Source organism: Carettochelys insculpta, chromosome 5 (genome assembly GCF_033958435.1).
Source record: "Carettochelys insculpta isolate YL-2023 chromosome 5, ASM3395843v1, whole genome shotgun sequence".
NCBI lineage: Eukaryota > Metazoa > Chordata > Testudines > Carettochelyidae > Carettochelys > Carettochelys insculpta.
In genome coordinates, this window is record NC_134141.1 from 2,956,997 (window position 1) to 2,979,191 (window position 22,195).

Below are 22,195 nucleotides of genomic sequence, written 5' to 3' on the forward strand. Positions count from 1 at the left end.
ATACGCAAATTTTCCTACCCGCACCAAACCCCCAGATGAAATCAAGAGTACAGTTAATTTCCTACTGCATCCAGGTAGGGTCACTCAGTGCACTTTTTCTAACCTAAAGGTTCCCTGGGGCCGGTTCCTGAGCAGCGCAGAACTCATGGTCGTGCCCCCAGACCTTGCTACAGGACTCTGGGTTTCTCCCAGCACTAGGCCAGCGTCTGCAGGACTAAGCTGGTGTCAGTGCAGCAGAAGCCTCCCCTGCCCTCACCAGAGGCAGCTCTTCCCAGCCCCGGCATGTAAATCATTGCCTCCTCCCCCTCCCCCAACCGCCCCCGGGCCCCGGCTCGGTCCAGCGGCTGCTCGCCCAGCCCTGCCCGGCTGGCGGCCCCCCACCGGCGCTCACGCGTGATGGATGGAGAGCCAGCCCCGGAGCCGAGCAAACAGCCCTGTGCAATCGCCCATCCGCCCAATCGATCGCAGCAGCCGCAGCCCGCCCTGGGCTCCCGGCAAAGCGCGCAGCTGCACGGGGGGAGGCGCCAGGCAAGGGGCGCCCTCCCCGCTGGAAGTGCCGCTCTCAGGCCGTCCGCGCGTCTCGCTCCCCGGGGCCGAGCCGCGCTCCCCAGCCCCCGGCTGCCTCCCTCCCCCCGGGGTGCTGCTGCGGGGCGGGGGCGGGGAGCCCTGTGTTGGCTGCGTGAGAACACGGGCACCGCGAGAGCTGGCGGAGCACAAAAAGCTGCCGGGGAATCACCCTCCCTCCGGGCCCCCCCGGGTGGCGTTTCCCTCCCCGCCCCGGCCGGGAACAAAGGGGGGGGGGATGATTCCGGGCTCTGCGCGTTGGGTCTGCGCGCGCTTGGGCAGCGTGTGCCCGGGCAACTTCTCCCCGGAGCCCGAGTGCCTGCGGCCAACGCCCCCCCGGGGAGCCCGCCCCGCCCCGCCCCCGGCCCCGCCGCAGCACTAACAAAAGATGAGCCGGGGGGGGGTCGGAGGCAGCGGGGTTAGTCACACACACGCCTGCGGCGCAGCAGCGGGAGCCCGTGTGCACAGAGGCCCCACGCGTGTGCGAACGCGCGGAGCAGCCCCTGCGCTGTGCTGCTCGCGGGGGGGCAGCTGCAGCGCCGTGTTAGGAGCGGCTCCTGGGGGGCGGGGGGAGCCCCAGCAAGGCCGGGCAGGGGGCACGGCCCAGGGAACGGCCCCCGCAGCCAGGGGCAGAGCCGGGCGCTGCTAGCGGCTGCCCACGCCGGGAAGCGGCCGAGGGCGGGGGAGAAAAGTTTGTGGTTTGGCCGGAGCAGGGCGCTGGGCTGGGCTGGGCTGTCCGGGGAAGCGCTGCCCCTCGCTGGCGGGCCGGGCTGGGCACGGAAGTGGGAAGCGAGCGGTTAATTTATGCGGGGCGGAGGGGCAGGGCCGGGCCGGGCCGCGCCGGGGGGACGGAGTCAGCGGAGAGTTTCTCTCCCTGGGCGGCTGCAGCGGGAGGAACTTGTCCTGCGCCCGGGCGCGGCGCCCCAGCCAGGCCGGGGAGGCGGGCCGAGGGAGGCGCACACAAAGGCGGCTGGGAGCCCGGCCGCGGGCAGGCGCACGCCGGGCGGAGAGGGGAGAGGAGCCGGCCGGGAGAGGCGCTGCGCCCCCGGCTCCGGTGCCCTTGGCTCGCGTTGGCAGGGAGGGGGCCCGCGGGCTGGGCAGCTTTTGTTTGGCCCCTGGTGCTGAGCCCCGGAGCCGGGCGGCCCCGCTCCCCGCCCCCGGCAAAGTAAGTTTCCCCGGCGGGCTGCCGCCCCGCCCTCGCCCCCACCCGGGGGAGACCCCGGCCCGCCGGCCGGGCGAGCCGATGCCGATCGCCGCCAGCTCGCAGCCCCGCGCGGCGCAGCCCGACGCCCGGATCTTCCCCGCGGCCCGGCTGCGGGACCCCGCCAAGCAGGGGGCCGGCGCCGAGGAGCTGCGGGCCGCCGCGCGCCTCGATCCCCCCGGCGAGGCGGACCCAGCAGCTGGGCTGAGCGGCAGAGCAGCGGCTCCTCCCGCCGCCGCCGCCGCCGCCGCCCTCCCCTCCCCGCCGCCGCCGCCACCACCGCCCCCCGCCTTCCCCTCCCCGCCGCCGGCCCCCGCCGCCGCTTCCCCGCCGGCCCCCTTCCTGGTGCTGGAGCCGCCCCGCACCCGCTCGCGGTCCCGCTCCGGCTTCCTCGCCCTCGCCATGAGCGGGGCCGCCGCGCACTTGCAGCCGCCGCCCCTCCACGGGCCCGGCCTCCCGGAGCAGGGCGCCCGCAGCCAGGGCAGAGGCAGCCCCGCCGGCCACGGCCACGGCCACCCGCGGCTCGCCCCCGCGCCAGGTAAGGGGGACGGGGCGGCCTGAGGGGGTGGGGGGAAGAGAGGGTCCGGGGGGAGTGGGCGCTGCGGGGGGGGACGGGGCGCGTGGGGGTGTGTCCCTTCGGGGGGTGGGCGCTGCGTTGGGGGGGAGAGAGGAGGGGCGTCCCGAGGGACAGTGGGTGCTGTGTGTGTGGGGGAGATATAGGGGGCGTCCCGAGGGACAGTGGGTGCTGTGGGGGGGGAGATATAGGGGGCGTCCCGAGGGGCAGTGGCTGCTGTGTGTGTGTGTGGGGGGGGGGGAAATATAAGGGGAGTCCCGAGGGGCAGTGGGTGGTGTGTGGGGGGGAGATATAGGGGGCGTCCCGAGGGGCGGTGGGTGCTGTGTGTGGGGGGGGGAGATATGGGGGGCGTCCCGAGGGGCGGTGGGTGCTGTGTGTGGGGGGGGGAGATATGGGGGCGTCCCGAGGGGCGGTGGGCACTCTGTGTGTGTGGGGGGAGATATAGGGGGCGTCCCGAGGGGCGGTGGGCGCTGTGTGTGTGTGGGGGGATATAGGGGGCGTCCCGAGGGGCGGTGGGCGCTGTGTGTGTGTGGGAGGGGGGATATAGGGGGCGTCCCGAGGGGCGGTGGGCGCTGTGTGTGTGTGGGAGGGGGGATATAGGGGGCGTCCCGAGGGGCGGTGGGCGCTGTGTGTGTGTGGGAGGGGGGATATAGGGGGCGTCCCGAGGGGCGGTGGGCGCTGTGTGTGTGTGGGAGGGGGGATATAGGGGGCGTCCCGAGAGGTGGCGGGTGTTGTGTGTGTGGGGGGGAATATAGGGGGTGTCCCGAGAGGCGGTGGGTGTTGTGTGTGGAGGGGGGAATATAGGGGGCGTCCCAAGGGGCGGTGGGTGCTGTGGGGAGGGGAGATGTAGGGGGCATCCCGAGGGGCAGTGGTTGTTGTTGTTGGGTGACCTAAGGGGGGGCATCCCAAAGGGGAGTAGGTGCTGTGGGAGGATGTTATAGGGGGTGTCCTGAGGGGCAGTGGGGGCATGATATAGGCGGTGTCCCAAGGGGGAGTGGGTGCTGTGGGGGAACATAAAGGGGGCATCCCAAGGGGGAGTGGGCGCTGTGGGAGATGTTATAGGGGGTGTCTCAAAAGGAAGTGGATGCTGAGATGGGGGGAGAGCGGAGGGGTGTTCCAAGGGGCAGTGGGTGCTGTAGGGGGATGGTATGTGAGTGTCTGGAGGGGAGAGGGGGTGTCACAAGGGGAAGTGGGTGCTGTGGGGGGGAGCATATGTGGGGTGTCCTGAGGGCAAGTGGGCACATGGGGGCGGAATGGGGTGTTGGGGTTGCAGAGGGATGGGCAGGGAGAGCAGAGGGTATGTTGGGGGGAGCAGGGTATGTGAGGTGAATAAGGTGGTGGGGAGGGTAGTTGAGGGAGGCCTTGCTTGGGATGTGCAGTGCTGGGGGAAATAAAAATGGGAGTGCCAGGGCTGCTGGGTCTTAAAGTAATAGTAGTGGTGGGGGGCTTCCATAAGTGATCACTGGAGCAGCAGCCCTCTCATTTTCCCAAAGTTGGTACCATCTGTAACACTCTTCTAGCGATGTACAGCCTTAGCTCTTCCAAACAGTGGCTCTGTGTGTATCAGTGCCCAGAGGGAAGACGGCATGTCTCTGTCTGTAGAGTATGGTGGTGGGTTTTTATAATATCAGGCATTAAACAGGCTTTCTGCTTGCTTGTGGCAAGTTCTGGAGAGACTTTTGTGTGTGGAGGTGTTTTTCTACTCCCTATGCATTGCAGATTGGGGTTTCTGTGTTTGTACCGGTCCCATTTTTGCTGGGGGAAACTGTGGAGTCCAGCTGTGTGAGCTCAGCACAGTCATTTTCGCGGACACTCAGGCTGGATCTACACTCACTGCAGAAGAACAAACTCTTAGGTTCCATCTTCTGGGGTGCTGTTGTGCGCATGCACAAAATGTCATGTTCCGGGGTCAATGTTGACCTCGGAACTCCTTGTGAGCCAGCAAGGATTAAGGAATGCTGATGGAAGGAGTGGTCCCCTTGGCATTTTGCGGTGAGGACAGGGACAAACGTGGATGGGTGTTAAATCAATTTTTGATATGCATTTGGTACAGACTGCATAGCAGCCGTGGATATTTAAGGTACGTGTAGACTCAGCCTCAGTATTGTGGCACAGGCTGAACTTGTGAAGCGATAAGCCCCCAGGATGAAATTGGAACTACATGGGGGGTGGGGAGGGGGTGGGGAAGAAGTCTAAGGCCACTGAAATGACTGTAAAGGAAGTTTCTTGAACAAATACAGCAAAGTAAATAAGCTGGTTGTGATTTTGTTCAAGCTTTGCCTCATGGTAGCTTTCAGAACAACTGAGAGTTTTATGGTGATCGAAGCAAGAAATAGACTGGCAAAGTGGATCTGTGTAATCTACAAGACTGCGCTGAGGAGATACTGCTTTTTATTCTTTATATATTAGCTTCCAATGTTTGTGATGCTGGAATGTTTGAATTGTCTGCCAAGGGATGCTGTTTAATTCTCTTGCTCCATGTAGTTGATGGGTGATCTCAGCCACATAGACTATATTCTAAAGTTATAGAAGTATTTAAGATTATTTCTTTTGGGATGTTTCATATTTTCTTTTTTTTCCTGAGGCCTGGTCTACACTTGGGATCAAAGTCAATCCCAGATACCTAATTCTAGTCACACCATTAGCATAGTGAGAATTGACGAATTAGGATCAGTTTTGTGCCTTGGTGTAGATCAGGGCTGTTTGGGCTTGTGTTGATGTCCCTTACTCCATGCGGCAGCTTGGAGGACGAGGGTCGACAGCCAAGCTGAGAGAGACTGGTTTTGCCATGTTTTCACTGACACAGCAAAACCGAACTCTGGTGGCTCAATTGCGACATGTTGAACCCACAGTAAGTGTAGATATACCCCAGTGTCAGTTGCAAAATTATAAATTGTACTACTATTGTGGTACAGAAATTGTAGTTGAAGCACATCTGTTATTAATATCATGCTCTTTCTCTTCATTTTTCCTATGGTAAGTAATTTAACTTAACTTGACATCACTTTCTCTTTACATTGGCTGTGCCTTCATATGGTATTTTGTTAATGATAGACCTGGAATCTTGTGAAAGAACAAAAACAGTAAAACTTTGTTAATAATGCTCTATAAGATATCAACAAAATATGGAGGCCATGCGAGAGTCTGTAATTGTTCATGGCTGGCACTGACCACTGTGGGAAAGAAACAAGTGGGTAATTACACTGCCTCTTACTATTAATAACATATGGTTTTTAGCAAATGTACATGTAAAATATTCCTATTTAATCTTAAAGTCCATTTGTAACTGTTTTATTTATATTTTTGCTGTCCAAGAGCTTTTTGTCCTAGCTTCGAAAAATTGTATCATTCTAATTTTTCATTCAGTGTTTAGTTTGGGGAGAAAATTACTACCAGTTACTAGCGATGCCTAGTTTTGAAAATATGTGGAGAAGAATTTCTGTTTCTACATGAAAATCCAAAGCAGAGGCTACTTCATCTTTTCCTCTTTCTCTAATTTCTGATAAATATGCCAATTAAAAATTGGTGCATTCTTAAATTTTTGTATATCTTTGTAATGTTGAGGTTATTAGAAAATATCATTCTTTTGGACACCATCTGCCGTTTTAATTATCACGTTATATTGAGCTTTTGACACCTGACTTTTTAAAATTTATTAATGTCAGGTCTGATAAAAATGCCTAAATAGTATTACCTCAGTGAGGAACAGTTTTTGCCTGCTTCATTAAACTTTATTTTGGTGCTGAAATGTTAAGGCCCCAAATCTGCAAACACTGAAATCTATGTACTCCACATGAAAGCATATGAGTGGTCTCCTTGACTTCAGTAGAATGACCCAGCTTTTAAAGTTAAGCAGGTGTGTAAGAGTATACAGGATTGGAGTGTATGATGATTTATTCCTCTTGTTCAGAGTTGTGTTTTGCACTAGGAATTTTACTGTGTGTAAATTAAATCACCAGCAGCGAAGTAGTGCAGAAAAACAGCAAAAAATGGAAAATCATTTTGGGGGGATTGGTAGGTGGAGTATAAAGCTGTTTGTCCTCTGCTAGAAACATTTTTTTAATTATGTTGATGTTTGAGGGGTGGGGTGGGGCCAGATTTATGGGACTGGTACAAGCTGTACTGTAAAGTGAGTGCTATGGATGTATTTTATAAAGAGCTGGATATAGTAAGTTGGAGTTTATTGAAATTTGTACTAAAGAGACATCAACTTAAAACTATATTTGTTTGATTTGCCTGTTATGTCTAAAGGTAACACAAGACTAGTGAAAAATACTTTTGTGTGTTGTAATTTGTGTATAGTCAGTTTTTCCTATTGCTGCTCTATGAAAGACCCACATAAGTAGATAAATGATATTTCGTAGGAAAATCATATTTGCAAAAGTGCAAAAATTAGGAGGTCTTAGGAGCAGCAGTTTTACTTAAAGCTATCGTGATTTTTTTAACTGATTATAGTTGTTGATTTAAATCCAAAATTTTCCCCTTCTTAAAGCTTCTCTTAATTTCCTGACACTTTCAACAACCTCTGATCATACCACCAATGAAAAATTAGAAATTGTAGATGTATATGTCCTTTGATTCGAAATTTGTAACAGGCATAGAGAAGAAACTCCGTCCTACATATTTCAGAGAAGTAGATGCAGCTACTCTGTAGATTTCAGAGTAGCAAAAACTGAAGGGAATCTGGTGGCACCTTAAAGCCTAACCATTTTATTATGACATAAGCTTTCAAAAGTTTATTCTGCAATAAAATGGTTAGGCTTTAAGGTGCCGCCAGACTCGTTGCAGTTCAGTCTTTGTAGTTGAAGTGCTTAGTTCATCATAGTCCTTGTACCGTGTAACTACATAGTCTGGTGCCAGTGTTGAATTAGACTGAAAGCCTTTTCTTCAGCCTTCTTAGAGAAGGAGGGGCTGGTTTTATTTATTAGCTCAAACCTTTTGCTTAGACACTCATTTAAACTACAGTTACCAAGTTGCTGAAGTGAGGAAAGCTTACAGGGCCTGTGTATAAAAATAGTATTTAGAACTGTCTTAAGGCCAGGTTCTTCAAAAGAGATTAGCTTTTATTTAGGGAGTTGCTGGATATTGGCACTCTTAGAAATCTGGTCATTTCGTTCAGGTGCCCAGTTACAGCTGAGTCTTTTGAAAAAATCTGGCTATTTATGTTTAATCAGTTTTCCACGGAAGTCTTGATCAGTAGAATTGCAAAAATACACTCTAAGGCCCCAATTCTGTAAATGTTTATGCACATGCTAAATTTCGCTACTATGTGCTGAAGCATTGCAGAATCCATTTGAAATGGTGTTTTGTTTTACTGTTGATAAAGATATTCTGTTAGTCACGTTGTTTAAAGTAATAGTTTTTTGTTAGTTTGCTCTTTAATAGAGCCTCATCTCAAAAAATTGAAATTACAATATCATGAACTTCTATGTAGACTTCAATATTAAAAAAATCCTAGTACATTTTACAGATCAATCAGAATCTGTCACAGACAATTACTGCCCTCCTAAAATGTTCAGTGGAATTTTTTTGCTTCTCATTTGTGTTTTACTATTAAATATATATTTCAACAGATGCAAAGAGCTTTATTCAAGATTGTCAATTTAATAAAAGAGTAGTGGAAAAGAAAACATGGAGCTGAACTGCTGACTCTTCTTTTCATTCAGGAAATTGATCCTGATTTTAAGAGGCACTTTCAGGCAGAACTAGAGGAAAGTGCTTTACCTCTGTCACTGTCGTCGTGTCTTGTAAGTGAAATAGATGAGAACAGCTAGACATAGTTGTTGGTAAGACAGGTGTCATTTTTGTGGGAAAAATGTTAGGTCTTTTTACCTTCAATTTTTGTAAGTTCTGAGCTGTAAGATTATTTTTGTTAGAGTATCTGGGGAGAAGGTAACTTTAAAAACTGTTAACCTATTAGAATAATGCACTTATTCAGTGAGTGGAATACTAAGAATTTTAAAGGTGGCTATTCTCTGAAAAGTCTCTACTTACGAAAGTTACTTTCGGCTGACTCCTGGGAGCTGCACTAGAATCAATTAACACTGCTTGCAATTTTCAGCCTTTTTATATTTCAGCTTTAGGTGGAATAATTCTAAAGCTATGAATGAAGGATGTTAAAGACTCAGCTCTGTTGAAGCCTTACCATAGACTATTATGAGGGGTGATGGGAGATGCTTGCATATTTTGGCAGATAAGTGATCAGCTGATAGAGTTTTTTAATTTGGAGGAACTGAAACCGCTGATCAAAGGATCGGAGCCTGTTTTCAAACGTATGCAAAACTGTAGGGTGTGATAGGATGGACTTGCTTGTAAGGGTACCATCATTGTATTTTAATACAGTGGAAACTTTGGCAATTTATAGCCATTTTGCGTAATACAGTATATGCTAAACAGTTGTGATTTAAGTACTGAAAACTCCCAATAAATTTCATATTGTCATGTGATTTTTTTTTAATACCCTTAGCTGTTATATCTGTGCAGTATGTATAGTTATATTTTTGAACTGAAAAGCAGTTACAGTGGTTTTATGGGAAGTGTCATGCTTGAATCTTGCATGCAGAGAGAGGTGGTCTTGTATTACATTGGTCCCTTCACAGCTTTATGATGCTCTTAAGCAGAACAAGATGCATGGCTATCTCCTTAGTAATAATAAATTAAGCACATTCAGTAATTTGATTGGGTAGATAGAAATTTGATCTTAGTTAACTTTTTATGTTCAAGGCTAGTGTATGTTAGGTGAAATGAATGTAGTTTGTTGGCAGTCTGTGGTGAGAACTTACTCAGAATTGTAAACCCAGAGCATATACTGCAGCCGAGTGTTTAAGTGGAAAATTTCTAGTTTGGATAATACATTATAATTTGCCTTTTGACTCTTCAGAATTATTTTAGTGTAAATCTTGGAAAGTGGGTTGGTTTTTTTCCTTAAATCTTACCATCTGCTTCAGGTTCTTATGTAAAGTTTTTCAGGAGACGTACGTTAACCACCGTGTACAGAATTACCTATTTTGAGACTATAAGTATGTAGTACTTTTTAAAGAAAGTTAATGCTCTTAACCCGTGGAGAGAGACTTTAGGAAATATTCATATGTACATTTGTTTTTTATGATGATGGCTGTTTTCAGGTAATATGCACTTTTCTGTTATGTTTTCCTATGAATCATTTTGATAAGATATTTTTAACATAGGTCCTAGTTTCTGGAACAAATCGAATATTATAGGGCGAAATAAATCTGTTCAGCTAATCAGGAAAAAGGTACTGTGAGGACACAGTATGCTGTGCCTGGGATATGTTGTTTTGTTGGAACGTGTTCAGTTGGTTTAAAGGGGATATGGAAGACCATTGATAGCAGTTCCTTGGACATGCTACTGCTGCTTTCCTATAGCAAATAGGAACTGCTGACAAACATACGTCTTTCAGACTTACTGCTTATCCTGTCTTAATCTGATAATATGATGGCTCTATTTTAGGGAGCATTTTTTAAAAAACTGCAAGGCGTACATCTGTGGAGACCCTTCAGGTTTCAGACAAAAAGAATTAAAGAATTCTATTCCTACAGGCCGTGTCTACACTTACAAAAAACTTCAAAATGGCCATGTTAATAGCCAAATCGAAGAATACTAATGAGGTGCAGAAATGAATATTCAGCACCTCATTAGCATGCCGCCGGCTGCGACACTTTGAAAGTGCCACGGTTCGCTTGCCTGTGGTTTGTCTACATGGGGGTGCTTTTCGAAGGGACCCTGCCAACATCCAAATTCCCTTATTCCTATCAGCTGGTGGTAGGAATAAGGGGATTTTGGTGTTGGCAGGGTCCTTTCGAAAAGGAACCCCCATGAAGATGAGCCGCAGGCGAGCGAACAGCGGCACTTTTGAAGTGCCACAGCTGGCGGCATGCTAATGAGGCGCTGAATATTCATTTCCGTGCCTCATTAGTATTCTTCGATTTGGCCGTTAGCATGGCCGTTTTGAATTTTTTTGCAAGTGTTAATGTAGCCACAGTGACTAGAATGGGAATGCTCTGACAGCTGTACTTGCTGGGGTAGAGCAGGAAAATCTTTATCTAAGAAAAATCTGGTTTTCCTATAGGACATACTCCTATATAATAACGGATGGGGAAGAGAGGAAGTACTTACATTTTAACATGTCTTTTGCTGTGCAACATTAATTTGGATTCCTTATTAAGCAATCTGAAGGCCTAATCCAGCAAGATACTGAGCAACCTCGGTTCTGGTTGATTGAATGACCTTGTAGAGTCAGACTTTAAAATATTAGAGGGTCAGTCTTCTTGGATGCCATACCAAGCTTTCTGAAGTATAGAACATGGCTATGGTGTGCTGGTAGTTCATTTCAGATGGTATAAAAAGTCTCTTGTCAGTATTAGCTAAAGCATGAGAACTGGTAGGCTGCAGAATATGCAAATAGGTTTGGGTTGCTGAATTTCCGTATGGTGTAAACCCCACTACCAGGTCTTAGCTACACTTGATGAAAGCCTGAGCCCAGGAGCTTCAGTCAGTAAGGGAATTATTGCAAAGTTGTACCTGAAGGTAATGTGTGTGACTATTCTCTTACAAAAGCAACCAGGGGTCCTGTGGCACCTTATCGGCTAACAGAAATGTATGAGCATAAGCTTTCGTGGGCAAAGACCCACTTCGTCAGATGCAGGTCTTTCCTCTTACACTTGTTTTACAACAATGTAACTACATAGACTTTCCCCGAGTTATGCTTGCTCTACTGCTGCATAAGTGCAAGGAGTGTCAGGCTAAGTGTCTTACAGTTAGCAGTTACTAAGTGACTCTGTTTTATTCAGTTTAAAAACTAAAATTTCTGAAGAAGTTGAAGAATACAAAATTATCAATTAGAAGTCACTAAAAGAAATACATTACAGCCTCAACATAATTATCTGAAACAAGTGCAGGTTCACTTACTCTCTGATAGCAACATTGAAAAACACCTTGGTTCCTAGTAACAGAGAGGGACCCGTGCTAGTCTATATACTATCAAAACAAAAAAGCAGTCAAGTAGCACTTTAAAGACTAACAAAATAATTCACTAAGTGAGCTTTTGTGGGACAGACCCCCTTCTTCAGACCATAGCCATACCAGAACAGACTCAATATTTAAGGCATAGAGAACCAAAAACAGTAACCAAAATAGACAAACTAGAAAAAAATTATCAAGGTGAGCAAATCAGAGAGCAGAGGTGTGGGGTGGGGGAGTCAAGAATTAGATTAAGCCACGTATGGCAAAGAGCCCCTATACACTGATCAGGATAAGGGGATTTTGAAAGGTGCGGGTCCTTTCGGAAAGGACCCCTGTGTAGCCATGCGCTTTCGAAAGCAGTGCTTTCGAAGTGCCGCAGCCGGAAGTGTCCTAATGCTAATGAGGCGCTGAATATTCAATTCAGCACCTCATTACTAATCTTCAAAATATGGCTGTTTCAAAGATTTGTGCCCATGTAGACACAGCCTTTTTTTTTAAAAAAATGAAACAGGTCCAGTTTTTTTAGAAAGATTTTGCTTACCATTTTATTTTCTTGCCGGTTCTCACCCTCAGGATTATCTTGGCAAAATGAAGCCCTCCTACACGCAAAATCTTTTTAATTCATGGTTTGATATCAAAGATGGTAATAATAAATCTTGTTTTGACTAATGCCATTGCAATCTCACCATCGTTCTTAAAATATCTGAAGTATGAGAATTACAGGGGGTTTCTTGTTTGGGTGTAGTATGAATCAGAAGTTTGGGTGGGGAGGATTTAGACCAGGGGTGTGCAACCTGTGGCTCCAGAGCCCTACGCAGATCTTTAAGAACTTCTTTGTCGCTCCCGATGCCATAGTTGCAAAGTTTAAAAACAAACAAACCCTCCCAGTTATTTTGGATAAATGGTGAATGTCTAAAAAGCACAAAAATGAACTCGTATCTAAATAGCAAATAATGTGATCCTGAAATGTTGGATAGCTCTCCCTAGCATCCTCCAGACAGAGAGAGAGAAGGTTCGGGAGTGAAATTTAGGAAGACAGTGGTACAAACACAAATGTAAAGTGTTAGGAAATAAAATATGTAAAAAGTTTGTGAACATCCTGCAGTAAACATGTATCATATTACTAATCGTTGTGTGTGCGCTGTTATTAAAATAGCGTTAACAAAAATATGGTTTGATGTTGTTTAAGGACCGTCTCGTATTCACATGCATTGCGCCTCCTGAATTATTGAGTTTTTTTTTACCGAATTGGAAAAAGCGATTGTTCTTGCTGTTTTGATTGCTGACCCTTGATTTGGACTAAAATGTCAGCTACATAAGCACTTGCCCAACCTGAAAGAGGTGTAGTACAGAAGGAGGAGGGAACTGTATGGAACAGGACAGGATGCAAGATATTAAAAGGTATAGCCTTAAAAAGGATGTGGTCTTTAGCTTTTATCATTGATTAATTTATTTACAAATTATACTTTATTCCCTCCACGGTTGTGGCTTCCTATTGTGATATGTTGTTTAGTGGTGAGATGGAAATTTGATTCTGTGCATGTTTTTCAGTTGCTTTTTATTTGTGCTATAGATGCGTTTTGGTTGAAATCTCACATGCTTGTTCTGAAGTATGTTTTCTGTGCTGTGTGCACATGCATGCAGAATAAATATGCATCCACTTTCTTGTTTTGAGTTCCCTGAATATGGAAAATCCTTTTTCAATTGGTGAGAAATATTGGTTGGTCTTTTTGTGTCCTGGTAACTTAACAATGCAGCTTGTTTTAACACTTATTTTTTCGTGCTGTGTGGCATGTCAGTTGCGTGGTTGCTCTCCTGTTTGGAGGGGGAAGTGGTTGTGAAACAGCAAAGTTATAGGTAGTTTGGGTGTTTTTGTTTTCTCAGTTCTGAAATGCACGTGCTCTGGTTCATTTTCTGAAACTTACTCTGCCCTCATCTTCTCAGCTGAAGCAATCTGAGATGACAGGTGCAAGCACCATAGTTGTTGCTATCAATATACCACCACCTTACCAGGGTTGAGTGTAAACCTGCTAACTCTCCTGCAAGGTTCAGTTGGGGTTTCTGTCTGGGCCCAATGCAAAGGGATGTGTGTCATCAGCATGCCAGTAGCATAACACTTCCAAACATCTTGCTAATTTCTACTGTATCTACGTGAAGATAACCCATGTTCACTGGACTGTAGAGCACCTCAAATAGTCTTTTTGGGAATTGTTCTTTCGTAGATGTAGGTATGCCCACGGAGGGTTCTGTGTTTCAGATCTTGCTTAATAATCAGCTTGCAATTATTCCACTGAAGGTTGTAATCTTTCAGCTCTCATAAACTAACCATGGAATTAGGAGTTGCACAGGAAATGTCTAGGGGAAAAAGGAGCTTTTAACACTGTGTTGCTTGATTCTAATTGGCCAAAAATCAGGCATACTTATTTTAATGTTTACATTTAATTTCAATTCCTCCTCCCTCTGTATATGCATTCCAGTGGAGCAGGGGATCAGGTATGCTGGTCAAATTGGGACCACCAAACACTTTTGAAGGGATCCAAAATCTTCACTTCTTATTGTGTGGTTTTTTAATTACTTTCTCTGAAGTTGAGACCTTGAATGTACCTTGACCAAGATACATGGATCTTGACAAAAACAGAGTGCCCTTGCAATAGGGTCTTCTCTTGCATGATTTCATAACAGTGAACTAAACAACTTGTTACTTGTATTTTGACAAATAATAATACCTTAAAACAATTAAAAGAAATTTCACTATAATCGTACATATAGAATACTTTTGTGTGTTTATGGTGAGGTATATCCTATGATCATATCTTCTTGCAAATGTGCAAGAGACAATCATTGTCTGAATTTCATGACTTTTATTAAATTAAAATGTTAGTCGTTGGTCTAACAAAGAAACCTACAGAGGGGAATATGTAACTTTTATGTACCATTCCATCCAGGTATGGAGGAGCAGTGAGAATGCCTTTGCCTTTGTAGCTGGTAGAGATTGTGGCCAGTAACTGTCATTGAAATGATGGAATTGCGGATTCTGTGCTGGGAAAGAGAAGGAGAACTTCATTACTGCACGTCTGGCAGAATTTGTGGCAAGCTTGTACATCTACACTGTGAAAGAAGGTTGAATTTACAAAAGTTGACTTTGGAACACTAGGTTTTATAAAGTTGAAGTTGAGTATCTGCACCTGCTCACAAAATCGACTTAGTGTATCCCAACTAAATTGCCAAAGTTCGAATGTTGCAGCAGTGCATTGTAGGCACCGATCCCACAGTTCCTTTAGCCCTGTTGCATTCTGGCCTTTTTTGCCAATGCATTATGGGGAAAAAGTGCCCCACGTGTGGGTGTGTGATGTCATCTTCCCAGACTGCATTGCCCTCATTCCCCTTTCCATTGAAAACAAACCCCTGTTTTTCAGAAGTCTCTTTGCCCGATGAGAGAAATTGTCATCCACATTGTGGAACGTTTGCTACCCTTGTCGTGTGGGGGAGGGAGCTAGCCCACCAGGCGTGTGGAGCCTTGCAGGGGGCCAGCCCTGTAAAATATGAAGCGGAGAAAACAAGTTTCTGGCAGGGAAGAAGCCTTCACCTTGCAAACTCTTTGTTGCTTTCATGTCGGAAGTGCACTCTATCAATTATACTGATGATTCTCTGCACCACTCCATAAAAGGCATGGAGTAATTAACAACCAGAAGGAAGATATATGGGTCCGCAAAAGGGAGAAAGAGTCAGTTGACTGAGAGTGCACAACACTTTCCTTGGGCTTTCCTGCTAAATTCTGTGCAGGGAAGAAGTCCTCTATATCACTGAAACCCCATGCAGGGCAGGACGTGCCAGTGTCTGCAGGCATGGTCCACGTTGCATGGCCAGCACGTAGGGTGGTGGCAGCGGGGTAGCCCCCAGGCACATGGCTTCTTGTGGGTGAGCAGCCCCTTAAAATATTTGTGGGTGGCTGTTAAATTCCAGAGATTGAAGCTTTTAAGCACTGAAGCACTCCAGCACTGAAGACAGGGCAACATAATCACAAAGAGTTTGCAACTCATGAGACAGGGCATGCCACTGACTGCAGACGGTGGTCCCTACAGCTCGACAGCCATGTGGTCTGGGGAGGGCTTGATTTTTCACCCAGCACAGCTGAGCATCCCTTGTGTTTAACACAAATTGATCCACTCTTATGGAAATGAGATCCTGGATCTCCTCATGGCTCCATGCTGGGGCTCTTTTTGCGACCTTGAGAAATCATGGCTTGATGCAATCGCCACACCTGCCAGAAAGAAAATGAACTCAAATTGCTGGGCTTCTTGTTTCCTACTTCCTGTACACCCGGGGTGTGTCTACACAAGCCCATTTGTTTTGGGAAGCAGGGGCTTTTGAAGTCCTGTGGGTCATTTCGAAAGGCTCCTGGCGTTACTTTCAAATCACTGCAGCTGCCATTATGTTCATGAGACACTGCATATTCGTAGAAGTGCCTCATTAGCATCTTCCGAACTCCCTCATTAACATGCTGCTTCTGAAAGGAGGGGGCTCGTGCAGACACATCCCTGGGGAGCAGTAGGGGAGAAAGCAGCCAGAACAGACACATTCAGGGATACTCCAATAAAATTGGTTTAAGTAATGCTGTTTCCATGCTTGCATTAATTGAACCTTGTAAATTCAAACTTGCTGTTATACCGTGTTGGGGGCGGGGGAAGAGGCGGAGCGAGAAAGTCTACCTTATTGTCCCTTAAAATTGACCTGATGGTGTTTGCAGTGAAGACAGTCACATTGTAAAATTGAGTTAAGTGCCTTAAAATTGACTTTATGTGCTAGTGAAGTATTTCTCCCTCAACACTGTTGATAGTTTGCCTATGGATATGAATACTGACTGTAGGAGTGTTTGTGTAATGTAAATAGCAAGTTACTGCTGTTTAGGGTATAACTTTGCTGGGTTTTTTTGTTGTAATTTAGGCCTTGATCCACTGGAAATTTTATTAATGTGCTTTATGCATCAGAGCAGTACTTCTGATTTAGCTAAGAATCTCTGCAAATGGTTGCATGATTAGAGCTATACTTTCCCTTCCCCTGGTGTAGCATGCTATGGTGGAATTCTAACTTCCTCCTCGCATAGTGAGCCTTTGTCTCCTTTTTGTAGCTTGGAGATATTCCGTGGGTCTCTTGTGTGGGACCAATTTTTTTCTCTTAATTGGTAAAGTAGAAAGCCAAACAGGAAGGAATAGCTTCTGAATGGAATTCGATGGCAGGTTTTGTACAGTAAGATGTTGCACTTTTTGGCTCTCAAGCCATGAGAGCATATGAATTCTTCATGCTGTAGAAACGACGTGTGTGTATTTTTAATATATGAATATTTTTCAAACAAGGTTTTGGTTTTGTATTTTAAAGTGTTTACAAAATTAGTAGGGCAAACGTATGGAAGATACTATTGTTTTCTTTAAATTATGCCTCTGAATTGAAGCATTGCAGAGCTTTCAGAAATTTTAAAAGCTCTCTTTTGTAGTGGAGAGAAGAAGCTCTTAAGCAGTTAAGAGAATAGTGTGTCAAAACAATCAAGACTGTATGACACTAACATTCTTACTTATGAAGAAGTTTGCTGATCATTACGGTACAAACTGAAGTATCAGTTTGCAAATATAGAGGGAAATACATATTGCATGTGCTTCGTTGATGTATATGTTGAAAATTCAATGGAAAATTCTTTCCTTTTGTTGAAACTTCTACGTGTTTTTCCAGCCTGTTCATGTCTGTTATGACTAGCGTGCTTTCACTACCCAGTATAGAAGCTTCTAAATTGAATTGTTGTACTTGGATATGTTCAGGAGTGTGTTCCATTTGTGTTTATTTCTGATTGAGAAGTTTTTTTTACAAGTTGTTTAAGACACTTCATGATCTGATGTATTTTTGTTATATTACCCATCAGTACGCTCTTCTGGGTTTCAATCATAATACTCTTGTGGGTCTTAATTCAAACTACTGTGAGAATATCAGTGTGTAAGCTGATGAAGCAATGAAGTACAAAGGTGCAGGGTCAGCCAGTTGGAGTGCCTTTCTTAGGGAGAATTTTATCTCTTGGTCTCTGAAAAAAACAGATAACAAATGTAAGAATGTAACACACAGATGTTTCTTTGCTCAGGGATTTATTTTTTTCTTTAACCCAGTCTCAGGGTTCAAAGAACAGCCTTCTCTCAGTCCATGGTTTCCCAAACTGGGGGTGCATGTGCCCCCGGGGAATGTGTGAAGAAATTCCACAGGGGGCACGAGGTGATCCAGCCCCTCCATTGTATCCCCCACCTGGAAAAAAAAGCTGGCCTTTGCTTCCAGCTCTCAGCCCCTGACATTTTACATGGGTGACCCAGCAGAGCCTCTCTAAAAAAACAGAGAGCTGGTTAAGACCCACCTGGAGCTAGCTGTCTGCCGCAAAGTGAGTGAGTGTGGGTTGGGGGGAGGAAAAAGATAATGGAGTTCGGGGCAGGGGATGCCGGGCTCAGGTGCGGGGGATGGGATAAGAGTGGAGGGCTGGTGGTGGCTGGCTTTTGGGGAGGGGAGGGGCTCAGGCAGGCAACTTACAGGACTTGGAGGGCTTGGGCGGCTGGCCCTGGTATCACAAGGCTCAGGTGGCTTGGGCTGGTGGCATAGGCCTCAGGCACCTTGTCTTGGCAGTACAGGGCTTGGGTGACTCTGGCTGGTGGGTGTGCTGGCCCCGGCAGCACAGGCCTCGGGCTGGTAGGCGCGTGGTTGGCCCCAGCAGCGTGGGGCTTGACCGTCTGGGGATGGGAGGCAGTACGGGGCTTGGGCTGGCGGGTGAGCAGCTGGCCCCGGCAGCATAGGGCCTTGGGTGGTTGGCCCCGGCGGCATGGGCCTTGGGTGGTTGGCCCCGGCGGCATGGGCCTTGGGCGGCTTGGGATTGCAGGCAGGCGGCTGGCTACAGCTGCATGGGGCCTGGGCAGCTGGCCCACGGCTGGGGCGGGTGGCTGGTCCCAGTAGTGAAGGGTTCAGGTGGCTGGCGGGCAGGTGGGCAGGCAGCTGGCAGTGCAGGTGTGGGCAGCTCTGGCAACTGGCATGGGACTCAGGCAGCTGGACAGCAGGGGTGCACCAGGCACCTGGAAGGGGCCAAGAAAAACTATTTGTGCTTATTTTTACCTTTAAATATTTTTATATCAAGTTGTTTGTTTTAAATTACAAATTGAATTTTTTGTTAAAAGGGGGGTTGGATGGTGGTAAACAAGATGGGGGGAGGGACGTGAGGGTTTTGCAAAACTCAAAAGGGGGGCATGATGCCAAAAAGTTTGGGAACCGCTCAGTTCCTTTGTTCCTGGAGCAGCTGCTTCTCTGCGGCACCTGTATGGGCCTGAGTTGCTATTAACTCTTCGTTTGCCAGGGACAGGGTAGGGTCTCTGAACCTGATAATATGATAACTTTACTTTGAATAGGAACCATATTTAGTAATTTGGTGCCAGAAAAGAAGTATGTTGTTATCATCTATTCAGTAGCAAATCTGAGCTCATGACATGTGCCCATGTCCACTGATGTACCATCATTCTAAAAAGCGAAGAGAAATTCTTGTGAATAAAAAGGCTGCTTTGCTAAGTGCAGATATCAGTGGAGTAGAACGGTCTGTAAACTGGAAGTTTCTTTTTGGTAACGGCAATCAGAATAGGACTGAAGCTGGTACTAGTCAGGAGCTCTCTGGTAGCATGAGAGGGTAGTGATCTTAATTTAGTAACTTAGATTAAATGTCCCTTTTGGCACATTGTGCACCAAACAACAAATAAATACACATCAGCATTTAAGATTGTCATTTGCTTATTCTTAAGGGTGTGGCACAGATTCTATGGTAAGAAATGCAAAGATTCCTTTTTCTTGTAATAACTGCACCACTAAACAAATAAAATCTACCATCAAATTGCCTGGTGGTTTGTCCGTGTGTGTGTTTTATATTTGCTGGCTGAGTTAGGAGGAGGGTTTTCTTGTTTTGTTTTGTGTTTTAAGTGGTGAGGTTTTTAAATCATAATCAAGTAGAATAATCCAGAATATTCACTTCCGATAGATGGGTTTAACATATGAGTGCAAGAGGGAAACTTGCTAAATTGGCTTGTATGTATACACATGTGATGCTGTATCCCATGACTTTCTTATCAGTAAATTAAGTAAATGCAACCTGGAGGGGCTACTATATGAGGTGAGTGTGCAGCTGGTTGGATAACCATTCTGAGAGTAGTTGTTAATGGTTTGTAGTTAGGCTGGAAGGCGATAAGTTGGGATCTTCAGGGGTCAGTTTTGAGGTCAGTTGTATTCAATATCTTCATAAATGATTTAGGTAATGACAGAGCATACCCTTATCAAGTTGGCAGATGATGCCGAGTTGGGAGGGGTTGCAAGTGTTCTGGAGGACAGGGTCAGAATTCATAAAGATCAGGGCAAACTGGAGAAATGGGCTGAGGCAAATAGGATAAAGTTCAATAAAGACAAATGCAAAGTACTGCACTTAGGGGAGGTCTACGCAGCAAAGTTATTTTGAAATAACTATCGTAGCATCTACGCATTTCGATACGGTGCCGTCCTTACTTCCGTGCTGCTTCTGGGAGAGGCTTTGCCTTCCCAGTTGGGCAGATGGAGCGTTAGGGCTACTGGCTGTGAAATAAAGGTAGCGCTATTTACCCGGTGCTGACCTAGCGACCGCTGCACAGCTTCTTTTGTGGTTCAGGGTCCCTACAATTATAACACTGAAATTTCCGATGTGAGTAGCTGAAACAATGAAATTTACATTTTTTAAAATGGTTGGCCCATGCTATGGCTCAAGATTGGCCATGAATTTGATAGGAGTCTGCCTCTTATATTCAGCATCAGTGATTGCTGCGTCAGCCACATTTAACTGGAGACGAGCTAGTGCTATGTAACCGTACGTAAATTACGTTGTTAGTCCTTAAAGTGCTCCAGGAGTGCTCTTTTGTTTTGTTAGAATACAGACTAACAGGGCTACCTCTCTGTTACAACGTAATTGTGATACTCTAGGGATTGAAAGGTGGCGGGAGCTTTTCCTCATTCAGAAACCTACAAGTGCAATTTTGTCTGAAAGTGCAGTTTCAGTTAGTATTAATGTTGGTTATTTTGAAGAGAGGCGAAGAAATAAATATATTTGTCCTTGAAACACCATGTTTAGCGGTATGTCAAAATGGGGGTCCGTGGAGGTGACTGGTGCTGTCCCTCCTGACCTTTCCTTTTCATTTTGGTCTTATGATGTACAGAGAGACCCTGAAAGGCTCCTGTTTCCCCCTGTGCACATCAGTTGTTTGAAATAAATGTCTGCAAACATGGAAAGAAGACTTTGAGAGAGGTAGCAGTTTAATCAGTTAATCCTCACTTGAGCAATATCCATGACATGACAAATCTTCTAGTTCTCCAGACAGTCATAGAGTTTTCCAAGTAAAACAAGGTAGACAAGACCTGAATTTGTAAAGTAAAAGATGAACAGAGCAAACAAATAAGCATAGTTTCATAAACAAAAAAGCCACGTGCATCCTTTTTTCCCCTTGCAGAAAAAAGCCTGTGTGTGGAAAAAAATGAGTTGCATAAGAAAAGGGGTATGTGTAATGTTAATTTGCGGTATGTCATATCTCAGTTTGTGGAAGCTAGAATTTTTTTGGCTGTGTACGAGGGGTCAGAAGAGGAGAAAACAAGCAGAGCAGCTGAATCTTCTGGAGAGTTTGCATCTCAGATTCATATGGGGCACAAGAAATCTTAAAACATTTAGATGCCAAGATACTTGCCACTTGACCCAATACTTTCTTACTCCTCTACAGTGAGGAGACTGGGGGCTTTCCTGTAAATTACCTGTTTTGAGTTTTTTGATGTAGCACTTTGTGTCTGGCACTAACAAGAGGAGCATTTATAAGGGCATTTTCCTTCTCTTCATGACTTTACTTCTCCTGCTGCTTTCCTTCTCTTTGGCTTGTTTCAGTCTTCCTGATAGTGTAAAACTTGAGGTTTTCAACCTTCCATGTTCACCCTAGCCCCCTTCCCCCCAGCCCCCTACTCTAAATAAATGCCCCTGGTGCCTCAGAGCCAGGCTCCCCCAGCCCCTCCAGCTCTAAATAAATGCGCTCCTCCAGAGCCAAGCAATCCCAGTCCCACACCAATAAATGCCTCCCTCCCCCTCCCCCCCGAGCAGGGCTCCCCCAGCCCTCCCATTCTAATTTAATGCCAGCAACTCACCAGAGTCACCACTGGATCTGTGGCTGTGGCTGCTGCCACTGCTGAGGCTGCTGCCAGGGCCACCGCCACTTGCTTCTCCCACCAAGCAGTGCGGAGGGGTGTGCAGAGTGGGGGGACGGCATTTCCCACATGCAGCTCTCAGGAGGAGCTGCATTTAAAGGCTCCAAGAGCTGCATGCAGCTCCAGAGCAGTATTTGCCAGTATTAGCAGTATTCCTATGAGCAGATGGGAATAAGGGGACTTCGAAGTAGGCGGGGTCCTTTTGAAAACGAGCCCCGTCGGGACGAGCCGCACGGCGGTGAGGCGCGTCAATTTCGAAGTGCCGCGGCTGCTCACGTGCTAATGAGGCGCTGAATATGTATTTCAGCGCTTCATTAGTAAACTTCAACATGGCCATTTGCGTGGCCATTTCAAAGTTTGGGGCTAGTGTAGACACAGCCTATAAGATACTTTGTATACCAGTACAAGTGTATCTGTAGTATTGTTATAAACCTATCAGTTTAAAAAAAAAATCACACTTCCAGCTGACAGTTACACCAATCCAACTTTTCTAGTGTAAACCGGTCCTTGGATGCATAATGCAATTGATTCTTGCTCACTTTGTTTGTTTTTCTTTTGGGTCAAGAAAGAACTTTCCCTCCAAGTATATTAGGTTGCTTGGGGCTTTCCTC

General features: G+C 46.5%; 1 protein-coding gene across 2 annotated transcripts in view; it reads left to right on the forward strand.

The window, feature by feature from the left end:
• Positions 1 to 1,180: 1,180 nt before the first annotated feature.
• RNF38 (ring finger protein 38) overlaps positions 1,181 to 22,195 on the forward strand; it is a 190,219-nt gene continuing 169,204 nt past the window's right edge. Inside the window, exon 1 of one of the 2 annotated variants that reach the window (XM_074994531.1) lies at positions 1,181 to 2,303. In XM_074994531.1, coding sequence (XP_074850632.1) covers positions 1,808 to 2,303 — 496 coding nt within the window. In that variant the 5' untranslated portion in view covers positions 1,181 to 1,807. The remainder of the gene's footprint in view (positions 2,304 to 22,195) is intronic. The other variant, XM_074994533.1, reaches the window with a different exon arrangement.